Source organism: Vitis riparia, chromosome 11, assembly GCF_004353265.1.
Source record: "Vitis riparia cultivar Riparia Gloire de Montpellier isolate 1030 chromosome 11, EGFV_Vit.rip_1.0, whole genome shotgun sequence".
In the NCBI taxonomy this organism is placed as follows: domain Eukaryota; kingdom Viridiplantae; phylum Streptophyta; class Magnoliopsida; order Vitales; family Vitaceae; genus Vitis; species Vitis riparia.
Window position 1 is genome coordinate 12,555,522 of NC_048441.1, and position 24,990 is coordinate 12,580,511.

Genomic DNA, 24,990 nt, shown 5'->3' on the forward strand with positions numbered 1-24,990 from the left:
TGTGTTGAATGCTTCTGCCTAAACCATCAATTGTTGTGGGGTTCATCAAGGGAGAGGAGAATCAAGTTTCACACCTTGTGTTTGCCGATGATACCCTTCTTTTTTGCAAGGATGATGTAGAGCAGCTGAAATATTGGAAATAGATTGTCATTTGTTTCGAATTGGTGTCAGGCTGAAATATTTGAAATATTGAAAATAAATTTTAAAAAAAATGAAATTATTCCAATAGGGGAGACAGAGGATGTAAATAGAGCAACTTCTCTTTTTGGATGCAAAGTAGGAAAGCTTCCTACTTCTTACCTAGGTTTACCCCTTGGGGTCCTTAATAAACATTGTGGTGTATGGGACTCAATCGAGGAGAGATTTAAAAGGAAATTGGCTGCTTGGAAAAACATTACCTTCCTAAAGGAGGAAGACTAGTTCTTATAAAGAGCACTCTTTCAAATCTCCCTATCTATTTTATGTCCCTCTTTGTAGTTCCTAGAAAAGTGAATGTTAGATTAAAGAGAATTCAAAGAGACTTTTTGTGGGGAGATTTGGGAGATAGGAGAAAGATCCACTTGTAAAATGGCTAGATGTGTGTAAGGCTAAAAATTGTGGAGGATTGGGGCTAAGAAGACTGGACAGTCTCAATCGAGCTTTGTTAGGTCGATGGTTATGGAGGTTCTCTATTGAGTATGAGCTTGTGGAGGAAGATCATTTGTGGAAAATTCTGGGAGTTGGAGGGGGGTTGGACTACTAGAGTATGGAGGGTTTCCTTTGGGATGAGCCTTTGGAAGGACATTAGAAAATGATGGGAAGAGTTTAGTGTTAGAACTTCTACCCGTTTAGGAAATGGTAGTTGTACAAGTTTCTGGTGAAACATTTGGGCGAGGGACTTTAAGCTGAAAGATGTTTGCCTTACCCTTTTTAAGATAGCATCCCTAAAAATGCTACAATTGTAGAATTATGGAAAAGAGAAGGAGATGAAGAGGGGTGTTGGGAGGTACACTTTAGAAGACCCTTCCAAGATTGGGAGGTAGAGGAGCTGACCAGGGTTCAAAATCTCGGTCGATACCGGTACGACTTGACCGAGTCGAATCCGCCTCGACCATGGCCGGTACTAGACCAATTCCCGAGTTGGCTATTTTGTCAGCTTGTGAACAAACTCAGTTGAATTGAAGATAAATGAATAGTCTCGGAGTGAATCCCATGGAAACGTTGAGACAACTCCAAAATCATGTTGAGACTAAGCTATTTGGGTAATTGGTAATGGAAAAAAAAGGTAATATTGGAGTAGAAATGGTGGAGAAGATGAGAGGATCAAAACCCATGAAAATGAAAAATACAGATTATAGAGAGTTAGAACCCTGCATCTGGGAGTCGCTAGCGAGGTTGAAGAAGCACGCTTGGTTGTTCGGATCCCCCAAGTTCCCGTCAGAGATGGAACTGAGCGACATGAGGAGGAGGCAGAGTCGTCGGACTCTGGCACCGTTGTTATCGACGGAGAACGACGGTGAGGTGGCTGATGAAAGTGGGAGAAGAAAGAAAGTGGGTCTGCGGAGGAGCTGGTTGAGAGGAGAAATGGGTATATTGAGAGAGAGATAGGTGTTTGATTGGTCAATGAGGGTTATGGGTATTTAAGAGAGATGAGGATTTGGGTTTTAAATAATATGTATTTGTTTTTTAAGTGGATAATGAGTATTTGGTGGGGATTTGAGTTTAAATAATTTGATGAAAATTATAATGATAAAAAATGAATAATGAATATTAGACTTATATCAAATAAATAGGAAATGAGTATTTATATAAAAATTAAAATTAATGAATATATTTTATAAGAAAAATTATATTTATTTTTTTAAAGATGAATCATGGTTTTGTTTTTTAATAATTAAAAATATTTTTAAAAAAATTCAAAATATTTAATTTAAACAATTTTTTTATAAAAAAAAAAATTACTTTTTATTATTTTCATCTTCAATAAGAAACATTTATTATCAAGTGATTAAATTAAAATATTTTTAAAGATTTTTAATATTATTATAAATCATCCCAAAAGTATGCTTTTATTATAATTTGAATAATTTGAATATAATAGAAGTTTATTTTATTAATTTTTCACTCTACTTATTTGTATTTAATTTTTTAATAATTTTTATAATTTTTTAAAATTATTTTGAGCTCTTAAATTAGAGTTTTTTACGTATCACCCGATACCGATCCGAGATACCGAGATCGATGTGCCTCAGGATCTCCCGAGTCAATGATCGATACTGTGACTTTGAACTATGGAGGTGACCCATTTTTTGAGATTTCTTTACTCGTTAAAGATGCAAGAAGGTGAAGACACTTTATATTGGAAAGAAGGTAGAAGGGGAATCTTCAATGTCAAGTCTTATTATTGTTCTCTAAGGATGGAGAATAATGTAGTCTTTCTTGGCAAGGAGATTTGGGGATCCCATGCTCCTCTTAGAACTTGCTTTTTTGCTTGGGAAGCTATTTGGGGGAAGATCTTAACTGTAGATATTTTAATGAAGAGGGGATGACAAATGGTTAACAGATGTATTTTGTGTAAAGATAGTGAAGAATTAGCCGATCACATTTTGATTCATGTGCCAAGATAAGAAAGCTATGGACCTTTTTGTTTGTCCTTTTTGGATTGGTTTGGGTATTCCTAGACTAAGTGAGAAGTCTCCTCCTACAATAGAAAGTTAAGGGGCTTCAAAAGAAGAAAAAGAACAGTTTGGCATTTGCTCTCATTTGTTTATTATGGTATATTTGGAAAGAGCACAATCTAAGGACTTTTGTAGATGAAGAGCTCTCTAACCAAAGTTTAAAGGATCTATTCTTTTGGACACTTTTTGAGTGGTCTAAAGATTCTTTGGAGTTGAAGTTCCCCTCTATGTTGAATTTCCTAGATAATCATTTTTGTGGTTAGCGTTGCTTTGTTTGTCAGTGTAGAACTTCTTTGTTTGAGGTGCGCTTTGGGCTGTTTCAATGTATATTGCCTGTATACGTAGGGCGCCCCCCCTCTTTTTTGGTGTTTCTTAATACATGCTTTTGTTGTCTATCAAAAAAGAAATAATACCCTGGGAACCATATGAAGCATGGACCTTCTATTAGTTTCTTTTTCAACTTTCCTTGCTTTTGCTCTTAATGAAATTCTCACATGATAAAAATAGGTGAGCACCCCAGCTATCAACAACCATGTTATGCAGGATGACTTTCAAAGCCTTGAAGCCAAAGGAATTCTTTCAGAAGAAGATGGCAAAATATGTGTAGAAATAAGAAAAAGGAAATAAGGAAAATGGTTTTGAGAGAAAGTGCAAGAGGGAGATTGTTTGGAGGGGTTATCTTTTAAATTAAGGTGGCAAGCTGTATAGAAATAAGTACAAAAAGGTTTTAAGAAAGAGAGAGATAGTTCCAAAAGGCAGGCCTCTTGATGAGCACAAGTCTTCTCCACTAAAGTGAGAGGCTGCCTCTTCCAGCAGAAAAGCCTTTTCATAATCATCCTTCCATAGGATCCCTTACAAATATGACTTCAAAAGAATTACCCAACAACTTCCCAAGTAGGTGACAGGAGCTGGCCTGCTCTGCACCAAGTGACCAAAACTTCCACTTGTGAACTGGGCATATAGGAATCTGCTTAGTTGTCTTAAAGTTAACTCTTGGGCACTTTCAAAGTGCTATTAAGGTATAAAACGCTAATCCCCATTTGCTTCACAAACAAAAGCACACCATTAGTGAAAAGCTAACTGTTAAGTCACAATCCCTTGGCCCCTCCTTCCTCCCACCTTAAAACCATGGATAACCACCCTCCACCACTCAACCGATAAACAAACTCAACATTGCCATCACCAAAATAAAGTGGTAGGTAGAAAAAGAATTCCTTTACCTTAAATTCTCAAACTGTGCAAGTAATCAGTAGGTGTCCCATTAACCCATACAAGAAATAAAGTTATATAATTTGATCATTAGATAAAGTTAACAGAGTAACTTGCTTCCCAATTCAACCAGCCTAAGAAACTTCTAGAAGAGTTTATTTTGAGAGTCTTTTCAATGTGCAAAGGTCGGTAGGTGGTCCATTAATTGGTTTGACTTGAATAATAATGAGCCATACAATGAATATATGTTATACTTTATCCAAGAGGGGGATGGTGTTCTCGGGAAGTGAGAGAGGCGTATGGTGTGGGGCTTTGGAAAAGGATAAGGATGGATTGGACTTTGTGGGTTCTAGGATTTCCTTCCTGGTAGGAATGGGAGGAGGGTGAGATTTTGGAGGGATAGGTGGTGCGGGGATTCTCCGTTGTGTGTGTCCTTCCCTTCCTTGTTTGCTTTAACTGATGATAAGGAAGCGTGGGTGGTGGATATTTGGGACCCCTTGGCTAAGGGGGGTTGGGGGGATGGAACCCTTGTTTCTCAAGAGCCTTTAATGATTGGGAGGTGGAAAGCTTCTTGGAGCGGCTAGATGGGAAGAGAGTGCAAGGAGATGTGCAAGACATGGTGTTTTGGACTGAAACAAAGAGTGGAAAGTTCTCGATCAAATCCCTCTACTATGCTCTTAAGCCAGGCAGCCCTTCTCTTTTTCCTTCAAGTTGCATTTGGAACGTGTGGGTGCAACCCAAGATTAGCTTCTTTTCTTGGGACATGGGGCAAAACTATAACCTTGGATTTAATTCAAAAAAGAGGGTGGGCCTTGGCAAATAGATACTTTTTGTGTCATGAGAAGGAATAGATTATAGACCATCTTCTTCTTCATTGTACGAAAACAAGGGTCTTATGGGATTTGCTTTTTACTTTGTTTAGGGTGTCATGGGTGCTGCCTTCCTCAGATAAAGAGACTCTCCTTAGTTGACATTGTTCATTTGTGGGCAAAAAGCGGAAGAAGGTGTGGAGAGCAACTCCTCTTTACATATTTTGGACGGTTTGGAAGGCGAGAAATAGATTGACCTTCAATGATGATGTGTTGTTAATCCAGAGACTCAAATACTTTTTTGTTTTTTCCCTTTGGTCAGAGGCCAAGTTGTTTATAGTTGATTGCCCTCTAACTATAATCAGTTTTTTTATTGGTTAGGCTCTAGCTAAAGTTGTTTTTTGACCCAACTGGGTGCTTGTTTTTTTTTATAGGCAAACACACAACAAAAATATATTAGAAAAGGGCGCCTTAAGGCTGACCCAAGCATACAGGATGTATACAAGAGGCGCCAAAAGGCACAAAAAGAAAAAGAGATACAATACCCGCCCTCAACTAGCGCCTAGCTAATCAAAAAAATTAATCAAAGGAAGAGGACCCTCATTTACAACCGATTTAGTCCACAGCCAAAGATTACAAACAAAAGAATTCTTCAACCTATGAATTGATAACTCTTCATTATCAAAAGCTATCCTGTTTCTTTCCTTCCAAACCGCCCAAAAAATGCACAAAGGGGCTGCGTTCCACACCTTCCTACGCTTCTTGCCCAACTTAAAGCCACACCAACCACTAAGAGTATCTCTAATCGAAGAAGGGAGGACCCAAGTAACACCAAACAAAGCAAACAATAACTCCCATAACCCTCTTGCCTTAGAGCACTGAATAAGAATATGATCAATTGACTCTTCTTCCATACCGCAAAGGAAGCATCTGTTAGCTAGAGACCGACCCCTCTTTTTAAGTTGATCCAAGGTTAGCACCTTACCCCAATAAGCTTCCCAAGCAAAGAAGCTCACTTTGGTAGACACACAAATACTCCAAATATTACTATAAGGGAACTGAACATCTCTTCTTGAAGCTAGCGAACTATAAAGGGACTTAACTGAGAAAATCCCATCTTTAGTCTCTTTCCACAGCATTCTATCTTCCAAAAGAGGATTAAGCCTCCTACCCCGGATTGTCAGAAGTAATCTCTCCACCCCCTCCACCTCCCAGTCATTAAAGGACCTAGAAAAGCTAGGATTCCAAACCCCTTCATCTCCCGAATGATCCCATAACTCCACTAGCCATGCCTCTTTAGATGAAGCAAAAGGCATACAAAGAAGAAAACAAATTACTGAGAGAGAAATTCCCACACCAATTATCATTCCAAAATTTCACCCTTCTACCATTCCCCACAGAAAAGACAACTTTGTTTTGCAAGAGAGCTCCTTCCTTCCTTATTTCCTTCCACAAGCCTACTCCAAACCCCTCCCTAACTTCTCTAGTATACCAGCCCCCTTCTTCCTCCCCGAACTTCCTACTAATGACTTGCCTCCAAAGAGCCTCCCTTTCATTCACAAACCGCCAGTTCCACTTGCATAAAAGGGCTCTATTGAGAGTAGACAAACGTCTAACTCCCAAGCCACCCTTCCTTATGTCCGAGCACACGGAATCCCAATTTACTAGATGAGGCTTCCTCTCCAAAGCTCCTCCCCCCCACAAAAAATCCCTTTGAATTTTTTCCAATCTTAAACTAACCACTCTTGGCATTCGAAGTAAAGACATCAAGTATATGGGCATACTTGACAAAGTACTCCGAATTAGGGTAATTCTACCGCCTTTGGAGGTATAATTCCTTTTCCACAAGGCAAGCCTTCTCCGAAATCTCTCTTCCACCCCATCCCAAACAGCCACGAACTTGTGATTTGCCCCCAAAGGGATCCCCAAGTAAGAATTTGGCAGCTTTCCCACTTTACAACCAACCTCAAAAGCCAAAGCCTCCAAATTCTCTACTCTCCCAACCGGCAAAATCTCGCTCTTATCCAAATTAATCCTCAATCCTGATATGGCTTCAAACCACATCAACAACCAGCTTAGATGAGCCATCTGATCTTGGGAAGCTTCACAAAAAACTAAAGTATCATCGGCGAACAGCAAATGAGATACCACAGCTCCGTCTCCACTTCTTCCTTTTATCCTACATCCCGAAAGAAAACCCCCCCTCACTGCTCTAAGGATGAGCCTACTAAAAGCCTCCATCCCGATAACAAATAGGTAGGGAGAGAGAGGATCCCCCTGACGCAAACCCCTTGAACTATTGAAAAACCCGGTTGGAGTGCCATTAATCAAGACTGAATACTGTATACCTTGAGTCACTCTTTTTTTTTTTTTTTTTTTGATAAGTAAAAGAAGTATATTAAGCTAAAAGAGGAAACACCAAAAATCAGTGCCCTCTAAGTATACAGGGAGAATGCACACCACCTTCCCTAACTAGGAGCCAATCCAGTCTACAAAACTTACAAGAGAAGAATGACTCTCTGCTAGGGAACCCCTGACCCAAAACCAGAGATTACATACAAAAGAATATTTCAACCTTTGAAGCGAAAGCTTCTCATCCCCAAATGCTAACCTATTTCTCTCCTTCCAAACTGACCAAAAAATACATAAAGGCGCCATTTGCCAAGCCTTCTTGCGTCTTTTTCCCACAAACCCTCCATTCCACCCAAGAAGGGTAGTCTTCACTGTACACGAGAGAGTCCAAGATATTCCAAAAAGAGAGAAAAGGAGGTTCCATAGGACCCGCGTCTTGACACAATGCAGTAGGAGATGATCCACTGTTTCTTCTTCAAATAAGCAGAGAAAGCACCTATTTGCCAAAGAGAACCCCCTCCTTTGAAGTTGCTCCTGAGTTAAAACTTTACCCCAAGAAGCCTCCCAAGCAAAGAAAGCTACCTTGGGAGGCACCCTTGCCCTCCAAATTCTTTCACTAGGGAACATAGAAAGGCCCCCCGTCTCCAACAAAGAATAAAGGGATCTAACAGAGAAAGCCCCATCATTTGAAGCTGTCCATATCACTCTATCTTCCTCCTCCCTTTGAACCCTGAAAGCTTGGATCCTCTGCAGCATCCGCTCCACCAAATCAATCTCCCAATCATTAAAGGCCCTTGCAAAGAGAGGAGTCCAACCACCCCCATCACCAACCGGATTCCACACCTCCGAAACCCAAGCATTCTTCGACATGGACATGGAAAAAAGAGATGGGAAGGACTCACAAAGAGGCCCATCACCACACCACTTGTCTTTCCAAAATTTCACTCTTTACCCATTACCCAGATGGAAAACTACCCTTCCATCTAACAACCCCCACTTCTTCCTAATTGCTTTCCAAAGCCCCACTCCGTTACTTCCCATCACATCCCGAGTATACCAGCCCCCCTCCTCTACGCCATACTTGAGGCTGATTACACTTCTCCACAACGCCTCTCTCTCATTAGCAAACCTCCAATTCCACTTACCCAAAAGGGCGTTATTCATCAAAGATAAATTTCTCACCCCTAGTCCACCTTTCTTTTTCTCCAAGCAAACCAAGTTCCATCTTACAAGGTGAGGTTTATGGGCTAAAGATCCCCCACCCCACAGAAAATCTCTCTGAATTTTCTCCAATCTCAACCTCACTTTTCTAGGCAAATGAAAGAGAGACATCAGATAGATAGGCATACTGGACATGGTGCTTCTAATTAGGGTGAGTCTTCCCCCTTTAGAAATGTACTGCCTCTTCCACATAGTAAGCCTTCTACGAAAACGCTCTTCAACCCCATCCCACACCGCCAGAGAATTGAAAGCTGCCCCTAGGGGCATTCCCAAATAACTAGAAGGAATCCTTCCCACTTTACACCCCAACTCCATAGCCAAACCCTCTATATTCAGCACCCTCCCAACTGGGATCATCTCACTCTTCTCTAAGTTGATCCTCAAACCCGAACACGCCTCAAACCACATGAGAAGCCAACTTAGATAAGTTATCTCGTCTGAAGACTCCTCACAAAAAACCAGCGTATCATCCGCAAACAACAAATGCGATATATGCATCCCCTCACCCCTTCCACCACTCACCTTCCACCCAGCTAAGTAACCCCCACTAATAGCCCTTCTCATCATACTGCTAAAAACCTCCATGACGATCACAAACAAATAAGGGGAAAGGGGATCTCCTTGTCTTAGCCCCCTCGAGCTTTGAAAAAAACCGGATGGAGACCCGTTCACTAACACTGAGAATTTCACAGTGGAGATACACCAATCAATCCACTTAATCCATCTTTCTCCAAACCCCATCTCTTTAAGAACAGCCAACAAAAATCTCCAGCTAACACGGTCATAAGCCTTCTCTATATCCAACTTGCATAATACCCCTCCCTCATTGTCTTTCAATCTTGAGTCCACAGCCTCGTTTGCAATCAGCACTGCATCCAAAATCTGTCTACCCTCCACAAAAGCATTTTGAGACTCTGAGATCACTTTCCCCATCACCTTTTTAATTCTATTGGCCAACACCTTGGCCAGCATCTTGTAGAGGCTACCTACAAGGCTGATAGGCCTGAAATCTTTCAAGTCTTCAGCTCCTCCCTTCTTTGGGACTAGGACAAGGAATGTCGCGTTTATAGATTTTACAAATCTGCCCCTCTCATGAAATTCCTTGAAGAAGCCCATTATTTCAGCCTTTACTAAATCCCAACTGAACAACCAGAAGGCCATGGTGAAGCCATCCGGACCAGGGGCTTTATCCTTGCCTAGATCTGAAAGAGCCGCAAACACCTCCCCTTCCGTAAAGGGAATTTCCAGCCCCTCAGCCTCACAGCTGTCTAATCTCATGAAGGACAGCCCCTCAACACCAGGACGCCACCCCCCTTGTTCAGTGTACAGAGTTTTAAAAGCACCCACTACACTTTTTTTTAAATCTAACTCCTCCGTATGCCAAACCTCATCAACTTTCAGCCTAGACAACCAATTCTTTCTACTGTGCGCATTCGCCATCCTATGAAAGAATTTGGTATTATTGTCCCCCTCCTTCAACCACAATTCCCTTGATCTCTGTCTCCAAAAAATTTCTTCCCTCAACACCCATGTTTTATAAGTCTCCTTAGCCTCCTTCCTTGCTTCACAATCCTCTAGACTCAGAGTTGAATGATTCTCCACTGCATCCCAGCTAAGAGCTTCTCTCTTCTTAGTCTCAATTTCCCCAAAAACTTCTTTATTCCAAGTCTTTAAAAGCCCTTTTAAGGCTCTTAATTTTGCATCCAGGACAAAGCTACAAGACCCAGTAAAAGTTAAACTGCCCCACCACCTCTTCATCTGATCCATGAACCCCCTATCCTCCAACCACATATTCTCAAATCTGAATGGTGACGGGCCCCTCTTCAGACCTCCTCCTTCAAGAACGATTGGAAAATGATCAGAGACTGGTCTAGCAAGGATCCCCTGCATGGCTCCATTGAACATTCTGTCCCACTCATCTGTAACTAAGAACCTGTCGAGCCTAGATTGGGACTGATTGTTTAAACCCCCTCGCCAAGTGAAGAGACCCCCCTGTAAGGGGTAATCCCTTAACTCCAAATCCTCTACCACTTCATTAAATCTCCTCATTGATGCAGATATCTCGCCCCCCCTACTGCGTTCTTCCGGGTATCTGATCATGTTAAAATCTCCCCCCACACACCAAGGATCACTCCATAACCCTTTTATTGACCCAAGCTCCTCCCAAAAAACCTCTCTATCCCTTCTACACACTGGCCCATAAACTCCGGTAAACACCCACCTCCTCCCATCCATACAATTCTTGAACAGACATGACACTGAAAACAAGCCTTCTTCCACTTCCAACAAATCAACCACTCTGTTGTCCCAAAATACCAGAACACCTCCAGCTGCCCCCTTAGAGTTAATTGCTCTCCAATCAATATGTCTTCCCACCCCAAGGCTGCGAACAATCCTCGTACACATATCCTTAATTTTTGTCTCCTGCAAGCACACCACGTCCACCTTGTTGGATTTTATTACGGACTTAATGATTTTCCTCTTATCGTTATCATTTGCCCCTCTAACATTCCAGGATAAAATTTTTATCTTCATTTATTCCCTAACCCAGAAGCCCCTCCAAACTTGCCTTCATTGGAAGTCAGCTTAGCTTTTTTATAGCTTACCGACCATTCCAACTTCTTTAATTCCCTGCTGGACTTTGAAATCGAAGACTTTGTCCTTTTATTCTCCCTGTCCTGATTTTTCTTTTCAATTCTCCCCCTCATTCTCCTCAACAGGTATAGGATTTCCTCCTCGAACCCAACTGTCGGCATTCCCAAGCAGTGACTGAATTTCGCGAGGCAACTGGAGCTCCATTCTTCCTCTCCGTCCCCCACTTCCACCTGAAGGGCCATCGTCCCCGCTAAAGGGCTTTCTAAAACCCCTCCAAAAGGAACAATAGCTAGTTCGGGCCCACTTATCTCACCCCTCGACGCACACGGAGACAAATTCCTATCTTCGTGGACCGAGAGGTCCACCAGCCACTCTTCGCGCGGAGAGACCTTGCTCCTTGATTCTTCCACAGCCCCAACCACACCACTGATCCCCACCTTCCCCCACACAAACCCCTCCGGCCCCGAGATATGAGGAGAAGAAGAAGAAGCCCCAGACCCCAAAGAAAAATTAGGGATTTTGAGGTTACGGGGGTACCTGGTAGCTTCGTCCAAAAGCGCGTCATCGGTGGGCTTCCGAAGACCGAAGGATGGCTCCCTGACGTCGACATTGCCCACGACCAGAAGCTCCAGCTCCATCTCCTCTAGAGACCCGACATTCTCTTTGGAAGCCCTAGAAGAGACGGGCTCCCTTAAGAGGTCCAAATGGGCCTCAGGCTTAAAAAGCCCAGAAAGCACCTCAGGCCCCTTAGTCCAGCCCGACGACTTAGGGCGAAGGGAAGACGGGCTCCTGGCCCAACCCGCGTCTTCATTTAGAAGCAGCCCATCAGCACTTTTTAAAAAAGCCCCACTGCCAGCCTTGGGCCCAGGCCCACTCCCTGAGCAGCCCACTGCAGGGATAACCACCTGCCTCCCCTCTGCGCTGTCAGCCTTTCTACATACACTGCCACACGCCACTTTCTCTTCAGCCCCCCTTTTTTGAAAATCAGTTTGAGGCTCCCGTACTCTAGATTCAGCGCGTGAGGCTCCCCCACCTTCATCCCTGACCTCCCGCTCACTTCTCATCTGCATCCAAGAGCATGACTCCTCTTGCATCACCCTCGGCATGGCTTCCCACCACAAGCATAGCTCCCACCTGGAGTTACCAGCCTCCACCTGCATCGACCCTGGCCATTTCTTTCCCGAATTTTTGACTAAAATCCGAGCCCACTGCAGCTGAGAAAAGAGGGCCGTTTCCTCATCCACAGCTACAAACCCCCCACAACAATCTCCAATCCGCTTGAAAACCTCCCTGCTCCAAAGATGAAGAGGAAGTCCTACAACTCTTACCCAAATTTCCTTATTATGACTCTCTTTCCAAGTGCACCCCACTTCCGGTCCCCACCTTTGCAAAAGAAATTCTCTATCCTTAAAACGTCTGCTCCCTTTAAGAAGCACCATATCAGCCTCCCGTTTGTTTTGAAACTCAAACAATACCAGAGCTCCACCCAACCTGGATAAACTTAACTCCCCTTTCAATAACCAATTCTCATACACCCATCTCTTCAAAGAAGGCAATGACGGGATAGACTCAGGACTCCCACCGAAACAACCCACCAGGCAACGCCCAAGCTGTTCCTCCCTACATGTCATTTCCTTTTCCCCTAGATACACCCTCATAGAATCCACTGACTCACCTTTCTTCCCTTTAACTACATCTGCATACGACCCTGGCTCACTCTCTGAAGAAATGACCTTGCTCTCCACCTTACCCATGGATGACACACACTGGTGGCTATTCCTCACTTCTGTGGAAGAGACCCCAAGAGCCCTCAAATTCTTGGCCAGCAAGACCCAACCCCCTACTAAGCCATTTCCCTCAGGAAAAACTAGGCAGAACTTTTTCCTTTCCACATCTCTGACCGAGCAGAGCAAAAATCTCCCAGCCACATTTGAGCGGCATTCTAGTCTGAATTTTCTTGCTCCTTCATCCCAGACTTTTGAAAGCTTCGAGCTAGATTCTCCTCTACACCAAGCTTCCACACTTTCCAACAGAAGACTTAAACCTTTTTCTCCAAATCTTATCCAAGAGGAGAGACCTTTACTCCTTTCCCAGATAGTTCCTCTCAGCTTTCCTCTGACCTCTTCAATGGAGATGACGAATGTCTTAGATTCAACAGCAAACCAGCACTTACCTCCCTTCGAAACTCCATTGAAATCCCTCACTCCCATAGAGAGAGAGTGAGAGAGAACTAGGAAGGAATTCAGTTTTATACCTTGAGTCACTCTTTTGGCGCCTCTTCTTAATAGAGCTTTTCTTACCTATCCAAAAAAAAAAAAAAATTGTTACACTATCCAAAATTTTTCTCTATGACTCAGAAGGTACACAAAAACATGTTTTTCTCAAAAGTGCATTTTATGTGCACTATGTGTGTGTTGCTTGCATACTATGGCAGCACAACTTGAAAGGTGTTTTGAGTTTTTTATTTTTTATTCATTATTAGATAATCTTGAGCATTGAGTGGTCAAAATATAGGTATAAAGATTTCTTTTTTATTTGTATTATAGAATTAAATTAGTGAGGGCCTTGGGGGCATATTTGGGAGAAAAAACTATAAAAATGATATCACCTATGAAAGAAGGGTCAGTTTGCCTTATTCATTTTATTTATTTATTTATTAGAAACAAACATTTTATTACCATGAAATAAATAAATACAAAGAATGAAAGAGAAATCCTTCCCCCAAACATAGGCAGTACATAACTTTGATCAAAAGCGAGAGAACCTATCTATTCTAGATATCAATGAAAAAGCACAACTAAAAATGGTTACAACTGTGGAATCAAAACTTATGAGGTAGAACATTCTTATAGAAGAAATCAATCGATTGACTTTCTGTTTTGCTAACGTGTTCGAACATGGTTAGCTACCCAAGGAATCTAGTAGAAGGAGCTCCCCAATCTAAACTAATACAAAAAATTTGAGTGTGGCCACCTAGCAAACCTCCACAAGTTTCTCTCCATATTTACCCAAAATATGACTATTGCAAAATCTCTCTACTAGAAGGTCAAATAGACTTTTAGCTTTAGCTAACTTTAGGCCTTCCAACAAGGTTAATATCTTTGTCACAATGGCTAGACCCATTCCATCATTTGTAGAGAAGGCTCTTAATAATGTTCCATGATGATCCATGACTATTTCTCCAATTCCTGCTTGTCCTAAGTTACCAAGGGCACCCATCAAAATTCAACTTGATGCTGCCCACTTGAGGAGGTATCCATGTAGGAAGTATCTTCTTGACTACCTAGTAGATTTGGATACTAGGTTCTAATCTAGCAGTATAATGCTCAAAGGGGTAACCACAAATGTTGAGGAGAAATAGATTAAATCTTGTATTGCCTCCAAAGTACTCCATTTAAAAAATCTCCACATTCATCTCCCACCATATAGTCCAAAGTAATGTGGGACTAGTAATGCACCATAGTGACTTCCCTATAGGAAGATCTCCCAAACCTTGGTAAGTAATGGTCTCAACAACTCCACCAGACTCCTAGGTGGAACCTAACAATCCCAACAAGTCCAAATGGCCTATGTCATAAAGTAGTGTTGTTGGGCAATGCAAAAAAAGATGATCCATTAATTGTCCACTCCTTTAACATATGATACACTATCATGCCCCAAGGGCTTTGTGAGTCTCCTTCTCTACAACATTTATTGGTATTAACCTTTGATTGCCACTAGCTATGCAAAGGCCTTGACTTTGAGTAGGGCCTTAGAATTCTAAATGAAATTCATAAGAGGAAAGGATCTCAGCTTGATAGATACACAGAGAGCTTTAAAAATAAACTAAATGATGTCAAAGACCAAGTGCTCATATTTGGGAAAGTGGATGATAAATACACATGGACTAAAGTCAACACAAGGAGAGTAAGTTCCTCAATTTCATGGTCAGAAAGGTTGTGTCAAAAATTGAATTCTAAGACAATGAGGACAAGGGAGAAATCAAAACTAAAGAAACACAATAATCTCTCAACCTTACCATTCTATGGACGTTTGGGAATTGGACACAAAAAGGTTGACTGTTGCACTAAATATGTTTCCATAACTAATTTTAGTACCATCCCCCATCGAATAGCGAATGAGAGAGAAGGCAGAGAATACTTGGGTAATGACTTCCAAGGACACCAATGACACCACTTGACAACAATATCATCTCCACATATATTAGAGTGTGGTCCCTAGATGCTCAAAATGATCCCATGCCATAAAGCGATGCTGTAGGGAACCACCATAGCCACTTTTCTAAGAAAGCTTTATTCCTCAAGGATGTCTTCCCTATACCTAAATCTTGTTCACTCTTTGGCTTACAGCTTGATCCCAACCTAGATCATCTTTCCATCGTGATCGCTTGATTACAATGAGTACCTCTCTAATCTCTTGATCCTATTAGCCACTTCAACTGAAATCTTAAAATAGATAGAAAATAAGAGAGGATATAGGACAAGCATGACTAGACTAGAGTTATTCTACCACCTAGGGGCAAGTAAGCTTTCTTCTAGCCATTTGACCTTCAGAAAATTCTATCCATAACCGGATCCTAGAAAGGGACAACTATATGGTTCCACCCTAAAGGAAGACCCAAATAAGAAATAGGCCTCTAAAAAACCTTACATTTTATAGTAGTAGCCAAATCAAGAAGTAAGTCTTGACTCTCATTGATTTCCAGTGTGGTACTCTTATCTAGATTTGTCTTCATTCTTTAAATGTGCCCAAACACCATAAAATTGGCTTAAGACTTTGCCACTCATCTAAACAGCCTCTTGAGAAGAATATGGTGTCATGAGTGAAGTATAGATGAGCCATCCTCATTCTACTTCTACTGCTAAGAAGCCTATACCAGACTCCTCTGCTCTCAACATCAATCTACTCAACATGTTTGCCACAATTGTATTTGTTCTTTTGGCCACTCTTGGTCTTTCTTTCTCAAAGCCTTGTATACATCCAGGATTGCAAGAACCAGACTCGTTAGAGAACAAGAAGGTTTCATTTGCAGGTATAATTTTTTACCCTTTCTCTTATCCAACACACATATGCACACACATTTTCAGTATGTGTTCTAATTTTAAAGTTCTTGAAAGAAAATTCAAATAATTATGGTTTTCTTCTAAAATCATCATCGTCCCTTCATGAAACAAATTTAGGAGATTCTTAAATGGAATGGGAATAGGTGTGAAGAAAAGACCATAAACTTGAGTTAGCTTTGGGGTTGATAAGATTTAGATTGTCTTTCCTGGATCTACCTAGTCGTTGCTCCAAATTGTAAAATGACTTAAACAGCCTTAATTGTCACTATGTGATTACCAGTCCACCTCTTTATAAAAGGCTGTGAATCAAGCTATTTTGTGGTTCCTCTTGCTACTCTCAAAGCATTATTGTGGTTGAAGCCCATGACTATTTGGTTATTGTGTGAACAAGTGTATCATTTAAATATGGTTGAAGCCCATGCCTAAGGTTAGTTCCAGTACCTTCAAAGTTCATACTGAAGAAATTTAGATTTCTTTGATATAGGCCTTTGAGTTTTGTGGTTTATATTAGCACATTGTTAGAAAATTTGGAAAGGAAAAAAAGAAGACTTTTTTCTCCTATAGGAAAATGCTGGTCTTGAAATAACTGTCCCATGTCTCTTATATTATTGTTGATCATCTTGTGATTGAAATAACATGTGCTTTTGGTCCTTATCAAACAATGGATTTATGTTGTGATACTTTATAATTATGTCATTTTATGGTGACATCTATAAACATCCATGAACTTTTGTAAATTTTCTTGGCAGTTAAAAGTTATGAAGCGCAAGCAGTTAATGATTACTGATATGCACTTTGATGTGCTAAAACTCATTATTATGTTGGTGGCTAAATCGTCACATGGGGCAGCAGATCTGGCAAGGCTATTATCTGTGTAAGACTTTACTTGAAAAGGCTTACTATTGTGTAAAATGTGCAAAGTAATATAGTGCAATGAGAACTGGCCTAAATGAAGCCCTGCATATCCAACCTGACATTGGGTTTGGGGTTGTCCATCTCTCATTGGTTTGGCTGTGGATCTGAGTTGATAATGAATTGATTCAGGCCAATATTGAGACCTTAGCTAAACGGACTTCAATTCATCATTGGCCCATGTGTCTATACATATCCATGCATGGACATATGTGCATAAATGCTTTACTCATATCATATACATTTATGGATACTGAAATCCACTCCATCCAAAGTTGAAAGTAGAACCTTAAATGGGAGGGGTTAATTATGGGGTTGAGAAGCTTTAGGCATTTTGATAGTCTTTTCAAAAAACCATTTTCCTTCTTAAAAAAGTTTAAGTTTGGGAAATTTGCTACTAGTGGCGGAGCCAGGATTTCAGTTCAGGGGGAGCAACTTCTAAGAGATATGTAAATTTTTCCAATTATAAAAAATGTGGGCTCTAGCCCAATGACCCAGCTTGGACACTTTTCAGGGGGGTCTGGGGTTCAATTCCCCCTGGGCCTTGGCTGGCTCCTCCCCTGTTTGCTGCTGCTAAAAATTTGCACAGAAAATGATCTGCTCCAAGCAATTCAAAGAATTTGAACGTTTTCATTTTCAAAATTTAGTTTGAGAAAGAAACAACTGGAAGAAAGCTATTTTCAGGACCCTGATATTTTAGAATATTAAAAAATACCATTTTGGAACCTGAACCAAACTCACTCGTCTTGGGAGTTCAGCTGTCAATTTTTACAGTTATTAGCTATGTTTTAAGCTTGATGTCAATGCAGCAGTGCTTGATGAGATTTGGCACATACATATATGCATCTAATAAGTTATACCACCTGAGCATTTATTTTTTCTGACTATTGGCAATCTTCCATAATTCCACGAAAAAAAAGGGAGGGAAGTGTCACTTCTGATTCTAGCTGCCTTCCCATTGCAGTTCCAGATTGTTTATGACACTTTCTGATGAAAAAGAGATTCTGCAAGCTGCAGTGTTCGACAATGTGAATCTATCTAGTGGGTTACAATATTTCCAGAATATAAAAGGGTTATTATATAGATGTGCAGATGCTGGGAATGCTGCTGCTCAATACATGCTTGGGAAGGTAAGGGTTTGTTATGTGGTTAGAACTTGGAAATGATAGGTATCTGGTTTGCTGTTTGTTGATTACCACCCTCCAATGATATAATCAACATGTTGCTTGTGAAACAAGCCTCTCTCTACTTTTCCTCTGTTCCTTCTTACTTATTTCCTGTCCTCAATTAGACATCTAAATATTCGTTTCTTTCTTCTCTTCGAGCAGATTCTTCTCTTGACCTCTTCCAAGTTGTTGATTGGGAAAAGAGAACATGCTTTCTTAGGTTCTTCTCCTATGTGTGGGTGCCCAGTGTGTCAAACACATACTGAACAATATGCTCCAGCATATTCTTTTATGGCTCATTTTATGCCCAACGAAGTACCCAGCAAAGATTCTAATTCAAGTCTGCCTCACTTCATATTTGTGAGGTTTTTCCTAGAACGATGTGGCCGGGATGACCTTCTTGAAATGCGTCTTTATTTGTATCACTATTTTGAATATTTCCTTGGATCGGAGGTAGGTGGCTCTCTTGTTAGAATACGTAATTCTATCAAGAAGATGTGCATATATGGCGATGCTGCTCAATGTTATGAAAGGATGGCAAATAAATGCATGGAAATGAAAGGTAAAACTGATACTATGGTTGTGGTCCATGATCGAGCTGCACAACGGAGTCATCAGTATGGTGCCAAGCGCAGAGAAGTGGTAGACATGTTGAGTGGAAGGGAGGCATATGATGGTGAGCCTCTGAACTTGGATAAAATATTTGATGCCTTCACTGAGGAGTTTCAAAAAATGAGTGACGTCAGCGAAGACCTGCTGAAGGATATGAACTATAGAACTGTGCAGAATGCAGCAATAATGTTTGATAGACTTGAGAAAAGTTACATCAAGGGTGGCAGTGAAGCACTCAAGGAGTTGGCAACTAACCGATGCAATGCAATTTCTATGTTTGATGGGTTTTTCCTTCAAGATCATACTTGGTTGCAGGATTAGAGAAACATGTTTTCAGGTCTACTTTGTGTAATGCCTCTAGTTATATTGACAACCTTTTGAGTGATTTATTACATCTTTCTTCTGTTACAGATGGTGATGCCTGTTTTAAAACTTATAATGCCATGTCAGATAATAAAAAATAAAAAATAAAAAAACCGGGGAAAAAATGTGTTGCATGGATTGAATCCAATCCACATTTGGGAATAAGCATAGGGGATTTCAAATTTAAAATAAATAAATAAATAAATAAAATCAGTACATATAATTAAGAGGATTTGAGGACCTTATCTCCAAGAATTGAGAAGATGAATGTTTCAGCCCTCATTATTTTAGATTCAGCAACTAATTGGTTTAACAATGTGTAGGATTAGATGTAAGAATGGAATTTTGGGAAACTTTTCATGAACAGAAATCAGACTTTCAAAACTAAACAAATGCTCAGTTGATTTAACAAAATTGCCAGTATCTGCAAGAAGTTTCTTTCTTAACTATTGCTTTTTCTTCTCCAAGAGGTTAGTTCAGATGGAATTAAATCTTCATTACCCAAGAGCACAGCTTGGGCAATCAGTTTCCCAAGCAAACCATGGTACAGCAGTCCTCTTGAACCAAGTCCTCCAAACAACCAATATTTACAAGTGTGATTTCCACCCACAAGATCATTGATGCAGCCCAAAAGAGGAAGAGATCCATGGGGAGTTAGTGGTGGCATTGCCCTGAGACCTGCCCTTGCCCCAGCAAAAGTCCAATCTTTTATACCTGGATAAATAGCAGATGCCTTTGGTAGAAGCTCTTGAAGGGCCTTTGTTGCTTCCTCCGCTGAGACATTAGGAAGATAATTTCTTGATTTCCATTCCCATGTTGAGCCCATGTACAGGCTGCGGGGACCTTGGATGGCAAGCCACGCATCTGATAAGATTGAAGGGCTATGGTCTGAATAATCTTCCCTGAAACACATCATTACCGAAATTGAGTTCTGGGAGAATCAAATAAAATTCCCAGGAGTTCCAATATCATATTACAACGGGATCATTTCCTTTTTGGTTCATATCTAGTGCATGAGAAAGATATATCACGACACAAATAACGCATACAGAGAGAGAGAGAGAGAGAGAGAGAGAGAGAGAGTTCTAAATGCAATCTATGTCAAAATGAAACCGTTTCAGTTCTGTAAGGCATTCAAGTATCCCTAGGCAGAAAGCTTGTCAGCCTGTTAAGGCGCAAGTAAACAGTTTTTACCTAATATTGTCAGGCAGCTGCAGGTGAGCAATGACACCTCTGCATGTCCTCAAAGGAAGCCTCCCAGAGAGTTCCGGAAGCATGTCAGCTTTGGCACCTAGACAAATTATCACTGCATCGTATTCCCCTGAGTACATAAAATGCAAAGAAACACCAAGTAATTAAGTATATAGAAAACAATTCCCTCTAAAAACCTTTTTTTTTTTTTTTGTGGTTATTAATTCCACCAGCATTGACCTAAAGGAATCAGTTTCTAGGATAAGCATGCTGATCCTGAAGGAAGTAAAACAAGCTTTTGCCAGTGTGCCCCTAACAATTACAATCTTTCACCAGCACTTCCCAAGAGATGGGCACCTAGTCTGGATTCCACCTATTTAAAATATGTCCAGAAATCTCTCATGGATTCCATCATGTACTAGAGTGGATTGTAATTTATAAGTGGGCTGAATATTCTTTCCCCCTTCTGGGTCACCATGAAGCTAACGAGAACTTTATTATAATTTTGAAGGTAAATGACAAAAACCACCCCTTTCACATGTGCCTCAACTTAGTCCCTAATTTTTTTTAAGCAATGTCAACCCTAAACTATACCTAAATGTCAAATAATTGTTTCTATAAAATATATGGAAAAACCCATGTGATTTAGGAATATGGATGTCACAATATCAGATGAAAATCATGCCGATATCATATGTAATATCCACATGTTTGTCACATAGGTTCTTCCATCTATTTTTAACCAAAAGATCCTAACAAAATAGGTTATTTGATATTTAGGCATAAGTTAAGAGTTGATATTGTTTCAAAAAAGGTTTAGGAATTGAATTGAGACATGGATGAAGAAAGCATAGAGGTAGGTTTTGTAATTTACCCTAAAGCACTGAAGATGTTAATGTTTTCTTGACCAAGTTGAGTTATAGGTCTAAGTTCTGATTTTTTTTTTCTTCATTGCAAATTCAAATGAGAAGGGAAGAAAATACAAAGCTGGAGCTATCTGTTCAGTAGATCTCAATAGCAATCTTCCCTATCACAGAATGGTTTAGCTTTACCATAGTTCTTTATTCAATCCATAGAGTAATCCCAACCGCTCAAAACACCCAAATTTTAACATTAAGAACCTTTAAAAAGAATCTACAAATTTCCACTCCTGGGCCAGTACCTAAATTGATTTATGTACTTTAATTTCTCACTTTGAGGACTACCCTACATCGTTTAAAAATTAGCCATTTTGGCAGGTGTTTTAAGAAGGTAAGGTATATGCACAATACAGGTCACTTGGTTTGCCTAATTGATTTGACCACCAAACCAAGTTAGTCAAAGGTAAGACCTAAAAGTACATTTTCCAGACATCATGAAATAAAAGTGATAATTGTTTGGGGCTGGATATGCACGTAAATAGATCCTTAAAAATCAATATTTTTTCCTTTGAAGAAGGGCAATAGCTCACAAAAAAGCTAGTTGACCTGTTCAACTAAACATTCCAAGCTGTTGTCACTGCTTTGAATTCAGTGATCAATAAAGATGCCAAATTGTCAAGCAACAACCAGTTGCAGGTTCCTACAGGTTAGAAAGTTCACAGGGCAAATCCCAAGAACAGCTAAAGCACGAGAGAGTATTACCAGATACTAGCTACATGGAAACCGGAAAGAACCTAAATTCAAAAAATGAGCTCCCTTAAGCATGCTGCCACAACTTCTAAAGCACTGGTGTTAGGACATTGAGTCTTGTTTATGTTTGTTGGCAATTTTGTTCCTATTTATCCTGGCTTAGGAAACTTTTTATATAGCCATTGAAGATTCAAGGTTGCTATTGACTTAACCAGAAAGTCATAGGCCAATCTAAAAAGGTTTGTTTAGTGACAAGTTAAGTGATTGAAGGGTTAAAGTGGATCGGTATTTTTTTATATGAACTAAAATGCTTAAATTGATATTTTGAAAAAACGGGAATGCTTGAGCAGTGGAGCTAATGCTTGAGCAGTGGAGCCAACACTCAAGCGTTGGAACTGCTCAAGTGCTTATCCAACACTCAAGTGCCCAAGGCGCTTGAGCAATTGTCTAGAATCTACTGGAATATGACAGAATTCGTTTTTGAAATTTCAAGAGTATTCTTTTTGATAAATTCTAGATACCGATCTCCTAAGCCTTTAGGCCTATATAAACCCTCTCTTAACCCATTTAGGGTTAAGCACTTTGAAAGAATCAACCAACTTACCCTATCATTCCCAATCTCTCAAGAAAGAATTTATAAGATTGAATTCTGAGTTGTTGGAAGGACCTCCTTCAAAGGCTGAGAGGAATCCATAGGAGCATTGGAGGTAAAACTGTGTATTTTGATCTCAAATAGTGGATTGTAGATTAGAGGACTTAGACATTGTGGTTTTCTATCTCCACAGTTAGTGTGAGGGTTTTTCACATAAAATTTCTTGTGTCCCTTGCTTGATCTTTTTATCACTTCAATCTTTGATTGGTTTGATAATACCCTACTATTTCACAGGTTTAATTTGGGTTAATTTATTCATCACTTATATAATCTTTGAAAACACCCATTCACTCTCTCGGTGTTATCATATTGGACAAACGGTTTTTCAACTGGCTGCAAATGAAAGAAAGTGAAACAATATAGTGAGAGGTTACCTTGTAGTTCAAGGAGTTTGTTAACAGATTTCTTGTGCAAGCACAACTTTGTCCCTCCAAAACCTGAAGTGGACAATTCTTTCACTAGATTTTCACATGCTAAGAAGAGTGCCTAGAAAAAGAAAGAGAAAAAGATATAAGAGAGAAAAATGCAAAAGGTAATCATATCATGAAAGAAATAAAAGCCAGTGGCTTGTTTCTTCAAACCTGGAGATAGCGTTGAGAATGAATATTTACAGCTTTGGGCATATAGAAGGCTGTGTTGAAAGGTACACATAACTTGGGAACTAGACTTTGGGCAGTATCCTTATCAATGGGCTCTATTCTGCAACTGGCAAGGCAGTTCTGAGCATTCTAATCACATAAATTGAGAAAGAATTCTATTACTACATAGTCAAACTTCAATAATTTAACCGTGCTGGTATCAGTTGCAGAGGTCAAGGGAATTACGTCATTCAATACATTCAAATTCTTCATGTCCATTGCAGGTCTCAAGATGCCCCTGAAAATGAATATGATAGATCAAGGATAGGCCAACGCATATAACTGAAATGCAGAGAGAAGATAAAAACCTTCCTCTAAGGAATTTAAGCTATTGGAAAAATAGAAAAAGTCATGAATGGAAGATCATCAAATATATTGAATGACAATATGTTCACTGAAGCCTAGTTTTCCTCATTTTCTTTATTGTTATTGATGTCAGAAATCAAATTTTCTTGCAGTTTTTATGCAACTAAAACTGAAGCTGTGTTACCTAAGATGGTTAAATATCATAAAAACATCAGAGGTATTGAAGTCTATAGAGACTGTGTGTGTATTAGAGAGAGAGAGAGAGAGCAAACCCTCTCCGAACTATGAAGCCATTTAATTCTTGATCAAATTCTTGAGTTTCCGAGGTTGACTCCCTGGAATGCCAAGCTGCTTCTGCAATGCTTAAAAGATTTAAAGACTCTTTCCAGCACTCAGCACCCCGCCAGAGAAGCTTAGCTGCTAGAATTTGAACAGATTAGCCCATCAAAAGCAGGTGCTTAAAAATGAATACTTTTTGGACGTCAATCACATGGGAAACAAGAAGGGGAAAAAGAGGAAAAGAAAGCTCATTATCCCTGTAAGACTGGACTAATTCAAGAAAATGCGATGCGAACCTTTAGGTGAATAAGGATGAAGGAGTCCTCCAGAGACTCCAGATGCACCACCCCCAATGCCAACTTCATCATAGATGTCAATGCATACACGCAACTCCTTAGAACTGTGCTGCAAAAATAATTCCTCAACATTTAAAAGGGCGTATAAGCACAGGATACCACCATTAGAAACTGCAAGCCAATAGGCCGATTGCATGTGCAGTCAGGGTTATTAACCTAAACACTCCAAACAGAGGATGCCACAGTGAAAAATTCAGTTTCCAAGCAGATTTTAAACCTGGGAAATAAATAGAAATTTTGCTACAAATTGCTACCCCCAAAAAAAAAAAATCTAATATCCTAAATTTAATTAATTAATTTTTTTTTTCTGGCTTTTCCCGCATTTCTGGGCATACATTGAAATAATAGAGAGGGGACGGGGATACCTGCAACAAGTGCCAAGCCACAGAGAGCCCAGCAAAACCAGCACCGAGCAGTGCGCATCTAATTTTGAGCACCGAGAGAACATCAGGGCCACATACAATTTTACATATCAAATTCAAAAACGAATGAGACACAACGTCTGAAAAAGACCTGACAGGTCGCTGCGAGGGAGAAGACAGTAGCACTGATGAAGTGGTTCCTCTACTGCATCCGCCGCGACTCCCCGGAGATTTCCATTCCCATGGAAGAAACGTGGGGCTAGGGTTTCGGATGAAGCAGCTTGGCGGCAGCATCCGCTCTGCTGCTCACTGCGTGAGGCCGACCGGACGGAAAATTTTATGACACCACCCGGTTCACTTTAGACAAAGTTCCGATATGATAAATTAATACAGTAGCAATTTTAGTAATTTCTTTTATTATTCATTTAAAAATATTAAGGTGATGTTTGGTGGATAAGAAGAAATGCAAAGCACAGAAAATATAGATGAAGAATAGAAGAAAAGAAAATAAAAAATAGATTAAAAATTAATAAATTATTTTTATTTATTACTTCAAACTTATTTTATTTATTTGAACTTATCGAAATAAAGATTAAATAATTAAAAAATATATGAGTTTTTAACTAATTATAATTAT

At 40.1% G+C, this 24,990-nt stretch overlaps 3 protein-coding genes across 5 annotated transcripts in view; 1 reads left to right on the plus strand and 2 right to left on the minus strand.

The window, feature by feature from the left end:
• LOC117924768 overlaps positions 1-13,059 on the minus strand; it is a 27,041-nt gene extending 13,982 nt beyond the window's left edge. The window contains exon 1 of the mRNA XM_034843483.1: positions 11,074-13,059. Coding sequence (XP_034699374.1) covers positions 11,074-13,053 — 1,980 coding nt within the window. The 5' untranslated portion in view covers positions 13,054-13,059. The remainder of the gene's footprint in view (positions 1-11,073) is intronic.
• LOC117924991 overlaps positions 1-19,006 on the plus strand; it is a 19,371-nt gene extending 365 nt beyond the window's left edge. Inside the window, exons 2-5 of one of the 3 annotated variants that reach the window (XM_034843759.1) lie at positions 15,639-15,875; positions 16,656-16,780; positions 17,783-17,948; positions 18,147-19,006. In XM_034843759.1, coding sequence (XP_034699650.1) covers positions 16,665-16,780; positions 17,783-17,948; positions 18,147-18,917 — 1,053 coding nt within the window. In that variant the 5' untranslated portion in view covers positions 15,639-15,875; positions 16,656-16,664 and the 3' untranslated portion in view covers positions 18,918-19,006. The remainder of the gene's footprint in view (positions 1-15,638; positions 15,876-16,655; positions 16,781-17,782; positions 17,949-18,146) is intronic. The other 2 variants (XM_034843760.1, XM_034843758.1) reach the window with 2 other exon arrangements.
• A 327-nt stretch (positions 19,007-19,333) lies between these two features.
• On the minus strand, positions 19,334-24,707 carry LOC117924564. The gene is made up of 9 exons (XM_034843223.1): positions 24,505-24,707; positions 24,357-24,414; positions 23,932-24,040; positions 23,629-23,773; positions 23,237-23,288; positions 22,994-23,140; positions 22,787-22,898; positions 20,154-20,280; positions 19,334-19,861 (listed from the first exon to the last, which is right to left on the minus strand). The coding sequence occupies exons 1-9, from the start codon at positions 24,645-24,647 to the stop codon at positions 19,402-19,404; spliced, it is 1,353 nt and encodes a 450-aa protein (XP_034699114.1). The 5' UTR covers positions 24,648-24,707; the 3' UTR covers positions 19,334-19,401.
• Between the last annotated feature and the right edge of the window lie 283 nt (positions 24,708-24,990).